The sequence below is a fragment of the Arabidopsis thaliana genome, chromosome 5 (assembly GCF_000001735.4).
Source record: "Arabidopsis thaliana chromosome 5, partial sequence".
In the NCBI taxonomy this organism is placed as follows: Eukaryota; Viridiplantae; Streptophyta; class Magnoliopsida; order Brassicales; family Brassicaceae; genus Arabidopsis; species Arabidopsis thaliana.
Genome location: NC_003076.8, coordinates 26,492,233 through 26,502,082, shown reverse-complemented (window position 1 = coordinate 26,502,082; position 9,850 = coordinate 26,492,233). Strand labels below are relative to the sequence as shown.

The following is a 9,850-nucleotide window of genomic DNA, read 5'->3' as shown; positions in this document are numbered from 1 at the left end:
TCTGAGTTATGGTGGATGGGGATAGGGCCAACCACACCTCACTGTACAGATGTTGTTGTCTTCACGCATATGTCTGATGGACAATGACACACATGATATAAATTTACACTATCTATTTTAATATCTCAATCTCTCTATATATAAATTCCTCTGTCTTTCAAGTTTCAGAGCAACTTTCTGTAGATCTATCACACGCCTTGACCCTCTCATCCAACGGTCATTATTCACTCCAAACCCACTCTGCTTCTTCTTCTTCCAAACATCTCTCAGCAGAGCTAACCATCTCTCTTTTGTAATGGCTTCACTTATTTCCCTTGTTCTTCTTCTTTTGCTCACTTTATCTTCAGCAGAGTCCAAGACTTTCTGGGGTGACGTGGCAGCTCTCAAAGACTTCAAGAACTCAGTGGATGCCAAATCCATGAGTCCAGGCTCTTGCCTGAGTTCTTGGGATTTCTCCGTCGATCCCTGCGACAATATATTCAGCGACACATTCACTTGTGGGTTCCGCTGCGACTCCGTCGTTACCGGATCGGGTCGGGTCACGGAGCTCAGTCTGGACCAAGCCGGTTACTCAGGCTCCCTCTCCTCCGTCTCTTTCAACCTTCCTTATCTCCAGACCCTCGATCTCTCCGGCAACTACTTCTCCGGTCCACTTCCCGACTCGCTCTCCAATCTCACCCGTCTCACCCGCCTCACTGTGTCCGGAAACTCCTTTTCCGGATCCATACCCGATTCAGTCGGGTCAATGACGGTTCTTGAGGAGCTCGTGCTAGACAGCAACCGCCTCTACGGCTCCATTCCGGCGAGCTTCAATGGCCTTTCCAGCCTGAAACGACTGGAAATCCAGCTAAACAACATCTCCGGCGAATTCCCTGATCTGAGCTCACTCAAAAACCTGTATTACCTCGACGCGAGCGATAACCGCATCTCCGGTCGGATCCCATCATTTTTACCCGAATCTATAGTCCAAATCTCAATGCGAAACAACCTCTTCCAAGGAACGATCCCTGAAAGCTTCAAACTTCTAAATTCTCTCGAAGTAATCGATCTTAGCCACAACAAACTCAGTGGCTCAATCCCATCGTTTATCTTCACTCATCAGTCTCTACAGCAGCTAACACTCTCCTTCAATGGCTTCACCTCTTTAGAGTCACCCTACTATTCTCCCTTGGGTCTCCCCAGCGAGCTCATATCCGTAGATCTCAGCAACAATCAGATCCTCGGTGCGTTACCTCTGTTCATGGGTCTATCACCAAAGCTCTCAGCATTGTCGTTAGAGAACAACAAGTTCTTTGGTATGATTCCGACCCAGTACGTCTGGAAAACCGTATCGCCCGGATCCGAATTCGCCGGGTTTCAGAGACTTTTACTAGGCGGAAATTTCTTATTCGGAGTCGTACCGGGTCCTTTGATGGCGTTAAAGCCTGGATCAGCGAACGTGCAGCTCGCCGGAAACTGCTTCTCATGGTGTCCGGCGACGTTATTCTTCTGCCAAGGACAAGAACAGAGATCTCCGAAGGAATGTAGAAAGTTTAGCCGCGTCGTCCCGTAATCTTCTCTTTCCTTGTTAGTATCCGGTCCGGTCGAGTTTTTCCGGCAATTGCTTAACCCGATAATTGCATCGGTTAAATTGTGATTAATTTAATAAAATTGCCGTTTGGAGAGACAGCAACTAGCCAACTAGACGATCTTGTTATTAACTAATGACAAATGGGTTTGTGTAACAAAAATGGATAAGATACACGGGATGTGCTATGGTCAGCACGTGCGACCATGAATATGATTTGGGCCCATTTTGTAGGCTGGTGGCCCAGTTGATGATTAGGTCATATGAACAGAACAATCTCATAACCAACAATATCGAGCTATGAGAATTCTATATGCAGATTGCTTGGGCTTTACATGTTGGGTCATATTTATAGAGCCCATATGATACGATAAACAAATGAAAGTGATCTCGTAGGCCCGTCTTCAAAATGAAAACAACCTAACAATTAGGCTGTACAAATAGAAAATGACAAAACAAAAGGGGTGTTCCTTCATAAAGGAAATGGCGCCACCATTCATTCATTCATTTGGGTTTCATCAAAAGTCAACACTATGAGTAGATGACAACCTCCTCTAATGTCTCATACAGTATATTCTTAGTTTTCACTTTCGGTACGTCTTTTTAGATAGTTTTGATTCCTCAAACTCGTTTCATATACAAAAGACAAATAAAATTTGCTTTTCTTTTATATTTGAAAAAAAAAATCGTAATGCAAGAAGGTGAGATAGTTTGAATAGTCTACCACGGTCAGTATGTGACAAAATTGAATGATTTTCATTTTCCCGCTCCAAGGTTTCGAATTTGATATGTTGTCTCCTTTGCTTTCTATGTCTTAATGCATAAAACCAAACAAGTGTTTCTTATTTACATTAACAAATCGCTGTCAATTTTGTTTTTTCTCTATTTTTAATGAACAAATTCATATCATTGGTGGTACGATCCATTCCATAGAAAAAAATGGGAGATGGAAGATTCAAAAGTGGCTAACAATTCTCGTGGGACTTTTTAGCTCCTCTCTCTCACACTCTCTGTCATAGCTTCTCTTACTATTCTTCTTCTTCTTCTTCTTCTTCTTAATTTGACATTTCAAAATTTAAAAGAAAAAAAAAGTACAACAAACATAAAGACCCCATATCAAGAAACGCAGCTTTGCCGACGGATACGTCGAGGCTAGTTTTGTCATTTAATATTTAGCATTGTTACAAAATATTTATCTTCTCAGATTATCCATTTCATTGACAGAATTAGAGTGATTTATGAATATACGTGTTTTAATTTAGGCAAGAGTGTGATGATTTTCCACCCTAAATAATTGTGAAAACAAAACATCAATGGATTAGCCGTCGGGGAATTCTGATTGGTCGACTCACGTCAAATGCATGAGATACAGCCAAACAGAGCACGGCACGTCAGCATTACACGTGGCTACTACTTCTCAAGCCGGCGGCTCGGCTCCGAAGACCTTTTCCACTTTTTTTTTTTTTTTTTTTTTATCTCACCTAAATTTAAAACTTTCCTAGGATTGCATTTTAATCCTTTAAGATTGAGACAAAAATGTTTAAAAATATTTGTATGCACATTTTGGAAATAAAGTATAGCCAATTCATTTTGATGTATAATTACAACGATGCCTTTGTTTGGAAGTCATAATCATCACGCATTTTCCAAATATAGGGGGGAGATTTCCATTGCTCTAAAATTCAACAGTTTTAAACAACATGCAGATTCTGTATATGATACAAATAAATGCAAAATGCCAAAACTATTGTTCAACCAAACAAACAATTAAAATTAAAGGCTAAGCAATAGTAATATTTACTCCGAATTGGATAATGCTAACTAATAAAATTTTATCCACCAACTCAACTAATAGTTACCAAAAGATTAGAAGAGAATCTACACAATTTGAATAATAAGGCAGAAATTTGTAGAAAGAAGAAAAGAGAATCTCCAAAGATATTTTTCTTTTATCTATTTTGTCTGAATGGATATTTTTTATTTTATTTTGTAAAATGAAGAATAATGTTTTTTAATTTGAAAGGTTTGAAGGATAATGTGAGTGAGGGAGAATCATTTTCTCGTGGTGTGTTAGAAGGACAAAAGCTGGCCCGCCATTTGTCTTCGGTTTCTGCATCATCTCAGTTCCTCACTTTGCCTTTACTCCGAAGACATGCTTTTCTCCATTATTACTCTTTAGGGTTATTTTCGTTATTTCACCTTAATCCAAATTCACACTGCTTAGTGCTGCTTACAATAAAAATACTTTAGTGTTGGGGACATTTAACTTTTTTATTCTAAATAAAGCGTTTTAACTTAAAGATGTGAAATCAAAAACCAATGAGCGGGAAGTATTAATTTCCCAAGATGAGCGGCTACCAATGCGGTCAAGGGCAAATTAGGAAAGACACGTAACTTTTTATTTTTATTTTTAAAACCAAATCTTTGAAAAATAAAAGAAAACGAGTGAATATGATTTTAATTCGAAGCTTTAGGAAAGAAATACTCTGATGATGACTGATGAAGATCTTATTTTATCTCTGTAATTGAACAGTGCCGTTTTTTTCTACTGATACATAAAATTTATAGATTTATTGTCAGTTATTTCCTATCTTAAAAAAAAAACACTTTTTTTTTGGTTGCCCTTTTTTATGTTTTAAAAGAAAGAAAGAGAGAGAGTAAAAAGCGTTTCTTCTAGAGATAAGAAAAAGAGGAGTTTTTAGTAGCCAAGGGAGAGGCTGAGATTACCAAATTGAATGCTTTACCAAACTCACATAACCATCTCTTCTTGACCCTTTTCTTTAATCTTTAATCTCTTTCTTCTTCTTCTTCTTCTTCTTCTTCTCGCCACCGCTCCTTCCTCCCTCCTTCTCTCTGTATCAGGTACTTTTTCCTAATTCCTGTCCAATTTTAGGGTTTTCTTTTAAGGGTTTCGTATGTCTCTTTTCATGTTCTTTTGAATTTGCTTCGTTCGTTGCGTTTTCATTTCAGTCTCGTGACTGACTCTGTTTGTGGGTCGTTTTCGTAATTGAGTTTCCCCGGTCGTCTTTTTTTTTTGGGGTTCGTGATTTTTTTTATTCCTTCTCTCTCTCTTGGAATTGCGAAAAAGAGGAACGTTTTTTTTTACGTTTCGTTTGAAAAAGAATGTGAATAAATTGGACATAAGTATTGAATTCTTTTTTTCATTTTTTTTCTGGTTGTTGTTTAGTTTTTTTCTCGATAGGAAAATGGAACAAGCCGCGTTGAAGAGCAGCGTCAGGAAAGAGATGGCTCTCAAAACGACTTCTCCGGTTTACGAAGAGTTTCTTGCCGTCACCACCGCTCAAAATGGCTTTTCCGTCGACGATTTCTCTGTAGACGACTTGCTTGACTTGTCAAACGATGACGTTTTTGCCGACGAAGAAACTGACCTCAAGGCTCAACATGAGATGGTCCGTGTTTCCTCTGAGGAACCCAACGACGACGGAGACGCTCTTCGCCGGAGCAGCGATTTCTCCGGCTGTGACGACTTTGGTTCTCTCCCTACAAGCGAACTCTCTCTTCCGGTAATTAGATAAACCATTGGATTAAAGTTTTGATTCTTTTTCCCACGAATTTGTATCTGATTTTTGTTTCTTTTTGGTGAAGGCGGATGATTTAGCGAACCTTGAGTGGCTCTCTCATTTCGTGGAGGACTCCTTCACGGAATATTCGGGTCCAAACCTCACCGGAACCCCGACTGAGAAACCGGCGTGGTTAACGGGTGACCGGAAACATCCTGTGACTGCAGTCACGGAAGAGACCTGTTTCAAATCCCCTGTTCCGGCTAAAGCCCGTAGCAAACGTAACCGCAATGGCCTCAAGGTCTGGTCGCTTGGTTCGTCGTCCTCCTCGGGTCCTTCCTCGTCCGGTTCGACCTCCTCCTCCTCTTCGGGTCCTTCCAGCCCGTGGTTCTCCGGCGCTGAGCTGCTCGAGCCTGTGGTCACGTCAGAGAGGCCACCGTTTCCCAAGAAGCATAAGAAAAGGTCAGCCGAGTCTGTTTTCTCCGGTGAGCTGCAGCAGCTGCAACCTCAGCGAAAGTGCAGCCACTGCGGCGTTCAGAAAACTCCGCAGTGGAGAGCCGGGCCAATGGGAGCCAAGACCCTGTGCAATGCGTGCGGTGTCCGGTACAAGTCGGGTAGGTTGCTACCGGAATACAGACCCGCTTGTAGCCCGACATTCTCGAGTGAGCTGCACTCGAACCACCACCGGAAAGTCATAGAGATGAGGCGGAAGAAGGAGCCAACCAGTGACAACGAAACCGGTTTAAACCAGCTGGTTCAGTCCCCACAAGCTGTACCAAGTTTTTGAAGAAATAGGGCCTTAATTAGAGCAGAGATTTAGGATCCGAACCGGTTCAGTTGTTAGCCCCAAGTTAGTTTCTCATTGACTTGTTTCTTTGTATATTACTTTCATTATTTTTAGCATTTACTTTTTTTTTGTTACAGTAGTTTGATTTTTCATGCTAGGAGTATCCGTAAGTTCTTAGTAACTGATTAGGTCAAAAACTCGTTTGTATTGTACTCTTTCGCGTTAATTTTTTCAGTTTAAATTTCCCCATTTCAAAGTTCTGCGTTATAGCTTAAAGTTTGTTTACATATAGATACGTTACATAATGGGAAATATGGAGTTAATTTGAAACCGTTCGAATTGGTTTATAGCTTTGATTTTAGGAACGCTACAAACCATCGCATTAATGAATGGACCAAACTAAAAGTGACACCAATATGTTTTGTTTCATGGTCACGCGACATGTGGCCTTGTCTCTTTCTTAAGTTTTTTCTATAGTCTAGAATTTTTGAACTGAAACCTAAAATAACTTTTGAAACTTTCTGTAACCAAAACAAGTTTTTTATCTATGTGTTTTGATCAAAAAAAATTTATATCTATGTGTATATATTGGTTTAACGTATTTCTTTAGGTCTATACAGATGGAAGAAAATAAATGGAATCGTTAAATTCACCCTCTAATCATTTAATTTTGCTTATTGACTAGCGTCAAACCCAAAATGGTATAAGTTTATTTTTAATTTCATAGTTATAGTAAATTAGTAATAATCGTTTTTTGCTTAAAACATACGCGACTAATTGAGGAAGAGGCCTTCTTTGACGGCCAAAATGGTTGACTATAACTTAACATTGACTCGGTAACATCAATTTCGTAAATGAATTTTCAGTTTCGACGATTTTTAGTAGATAAATCAAACCTCTTCATGTTTTCTGAAGTCAAAGAAAATAAATCTTTTTGTTTTATTAGTCAAACTCATTATTGACACTTCAATTCTCTTGTATTTGTAAGATTAATTAATTGCTTTAACACTCCAAGAACAAAACCTCGTAGTCAATGCGGTATCGTCAATTGTATTTGTTTCATGAAAGGCAATATAATAAAGTTACTATTCGTCAGTTAATTAGTAGTATAGTTCCATTAACATGAAATCATAAATCATAGAACTGTCTTATACATGGATAACCTTATATTTATTGAGAAATCACCGACAGTGTCAGATGATAATTATTGTTTCTACGAAATTGTTACAACCTAGATTGAGAATTGTACTCATTAAATAATCGAAAAAACGGATTGGATGCTTTTATGCATTTGTTATATGTAGAATGTACTCGTTGACTGTTGGTTGGGATTAGCACGAGGTGCCATAGCTCGTGTGTAATGTATAAGACTCTAAACTCGAAATTCAAAAACTAATAACAGTAAATTTGGATTTTAAGTGCAACTTTTATGAACTCCACAAATTATTAACCAAAAACTGGCTAGCAAAAAAAAAAAAAAACTGAATACAAATATACCAAATCTATTGAAGACTTAAGGGGATTTTATAAACAGAAATATGGAATAAATTAATGTTGACAAATTATAAGACTTAATCGAGTTCTTTCAGTCAGACAGACTTGTTGCTGTAAAAGAAAAGGTACAGATTTGTAATCAAATATAGCTCAATCCTTTTTTGGGACAGAATTGAAAGATTTGGATGCTACTTTCTTATTATTATACTACTATTAAATTGCTTTGGTATTGATTTCCAAACAATTCATAGACTAAAAAGTAAAAACCTTAAGCAGGAAATAAGAGTAACAAAAAAAGTTAACAAACCTATTGGTAACAACTAAAAATTTCAACGAGAGGAAATCAAAAGGATATAGTCGTATAGATTTATTTGGAAAAGTGGAATTAAAAATGGTGAAGATTGAAATGGAAAGCTTGGGAGTCACGTGATTAGCATAGCCTACCCGCTCCATCCAACCACTTTCCCTTACCCCGAAGTCTCTTAAATTTGCTTAACCATTTCATTTGGCATTTATATAAAATATTAGTAAAAGACTACTTGAGACTCATACAATTTCATTACGGTCCAAATTGTCATTGTTAAAAGATCACAAACAAAAAAGGCAAACTTAGACGACACATACAGAGTTTCAATATTAAGCTATGTATTTGTTTCCGTTGTTTTAAAGTCTGAAAATTTGTTTGCAATGGATAAGAAAAAGTTAGTTTCATGGAAGTTTAATTTTGAGGTGTGTGCCCACATTAGGGAGGTCAGTGAGGGCCAACAAGACATGTGAGGGAGCAACATTCTTATCGTCACATTATTTATCTTCGTTCATTTTACGATCCGTCTATTAGAATTACTACACTCAACCCTTACATTTTGGAGAAGTTATTTGAACGCATACATTTTAAAGTAGGTTCCGTTCACCCGTTAAGATTTTCTTTATTTTGATTTTTGGATGTTAGGACGAGAGTCACGTGACTTCCACATCGTTCGTGAGTTCATTCACGTTCCAACTCTTTCGGAGAAAAGTACCGAGTCTTAAATTTGGAAACTAGCGATGGAGAAAGACTAATTTAATTTACTATATATTATAAGAAGAAGCTTTAAAAAAAAAACAAACTATGTGTAAAACATCAAACCTTATATATTTAGTTATACAAAATACAAATTCTTATTCATTTTTTTTTGTTTTGTATGAATTTATCTGTGTATGATACGACACTTAGAAAGGATTATATATGTGATTGCCAATGTGTATTTTCAAGTGACTGTACAAGTCACATGAATTTAACATGTGATTTCGAGTTAACAACGTATATATCTAGATTAGGGTTGGACAAACACGGTATTTAATATATGTAGTTAGAATCAAATTGTTTGGTTTATGTGTGACCTACATTTTTCACCAGTATATGAGACACACCTTATTTATTACAGATGTAAACTGGAATAATAAGAAAAGTCATCGATATTGAAACAGTATCTGTCAAATTCAAATGAACAGTAATAGTCTAATAGATAATGGTATCAACTTTCAAAATGGAATCATGTAGTCATATTAAGTACTTAACTATGATATTTAGAAATCAGTTCACTGTTTAAATGAACATTAGCACATTATTTTCTAAAAGTTTTTTTTTTTTTTTTAAGGTGGTATCTTTGTTATTCTGGTTGAGTTCTTTTATACTAAGGAGAAAAAATGGAGTAGAGACAAGCCAGTGTACCGAACTCGCCTAACTTGTTGACTTTAGAAGAATCGTACGACGTCAACGTGTTTTCGGCTTTTTCATTCCCAACGGCTTACTTTCGTTGGCACACCATAATGGGCCTTAGCACTAACCCATCAACGGAACTATCAATAATGGGAGGAGGTGCTTCTGTAGGCCAACTGTGTTTTTCTGGAACGGCTCAACGTTGTTGCTGTAAATGGCAGGGTAAAAAAAAGCCAACAAAAATAACTCCGTTACTTTTCTACTTTCTTTTGATTCACAAATTCGTTCCATGGACTTACCATTTTGTGCCATTTTCCCTCTTTGAACGGCACACTATTTCTTCCGTTTGTTTTGACTCTTTTGGGATGTGTGTTTTGCGATTCTCTAATTTCGTTTATAGAAAAAGGACCGAGTGGCTGGGTCTCATCTGTGATCTGTCGGTGTACTAAGGCCTATCTTGTGGGCTTAATTATTAAAATATGGGCTTTAATGAGAAGAGCCGACCCATTTGTGACGAGGCCCTAAGGTAGAAAAAAAAAGAGAGTAAAAGGAAGTAGAAGCGTTGACTTGTCCGCATCATCATGTGACATCTCATAATTGAGAGACTGTTAGGTTTTGTCCACATCCACATCATGTGCATGGCCCTCTAATTTATTACATGTCTATATCTCCCAAAGATCCACTTTGACGTTAATTTTGTAGTGTATATAGTGTACACTGTCACGGAATTATAGAACGATTTTTTCTTTTTTAAAAAGAATACCCATCATGTAATTAATAAA

At 37.6% G+C, this 9,850-nt stretch overlaps 3 protein-coding genes and 1 non-coding gene across 5 annotated transcripts; 3 read left to right on the top strand and 1 right to left on the bottom strand.

The window, feature by feature from the left end:
• Window positions 1–117: 117 nt before the first annotated feature.
• On the bottom strand, window positions 118–552 carry AT5G66335 (uncharacterized protein; the record flags this gene model as incomplete). The annotated part of the gene is made up of 1 exon (NM_001345757.1): window positions 118–552. A coding segment is annotated over one exon (435 nt), but the record flags the coding sequence as incomplete, so codon positions are not given.
• Window positions 128–1,681, top strand: AT5G66330 (Leucine-rich repeat (LRR) family protein). Its single transcript, NM_126031.4, has one exon. It carries the CDS (start codon window positions 296–298, stop codon window positions 1,550–1,552), a length of 1,257 nt encoding a protein of 418 aa, NP_201434.1. The 5' UTR covers window positions 128–295; the 3' UTR covers window positions 1,553–1,681.
• A 919-nt stretch (window positions 1,682–2,600) lies between these two features.
• AT5G00725 lies at window positions 2,601–2,944 on the top strand. Its single transcript, NR_144229.1, has 2 exons — window positions 2,601–2,718; window positions 2,830–2,944. It is a non-coding gene; the product is annotated as an uncharacterized misc_RNA (transcript).
• A 1,124-nt stretch (window positions 2,945–4,068) lies between these two features.
• GATA5 (GATA transcription factor 5) lies at window positions 4,069–6,208 on the top strand. 2 transcript variants are annotated; one of them, NM_126030.6, is made up of 3 exons: window positions 4,069–4,429; window positions 4,755–5,091; window positions 5,174–6,208. In NM_126030.6, the coding sequence occupies exons 2-3, from the start codon at window positions 4,774–4,776 to the stop codon at window positions 5,873–5,875; spliced, it is 1,020 nt and encodes a 339-aa protein (NP_201433.1). In that variant the 5' UTR covers window positions 4,069–4,429; window positions 4,755–4,773; the 3' UTR covers window positions 5,876–6,208. The 2 variants fall into 2 exon arrangements, with proteins under 2 accessions (NP_201433.1, NP_975002.1); NM_203273.2 differs by having other exon boundaries at window positions 4,235–5,091; window positions 5,174–6,128.
• Window positions 6,209–9,850: the final 3,642 nt, after the last annotated feature.

Bases quoted from the DNA above. Each gene is read 5' to 3' on its own strand.
- AT5G66330 (NM_126031.4), top strand. From the start codon at position 296: ATGGCTTCACTTATTTCCCTTGTTCTTCTTCTTTTGCTCACTTTATCT.
- GATA5 (NM_126030.6), top strand. From the start codon at position 4,774: ATGGAACAAGCCGCGTTGAAGAGCAGCGTCAGGAAAGAGATGGCTCTC. The intron at 5,092-5,173 runs GTAATTAGATAA...TTTTTGGTGAAG, and splicing joins CAAGCGAACTCTCTCTTCCG to GCGGATGATTTAGCGAACCT.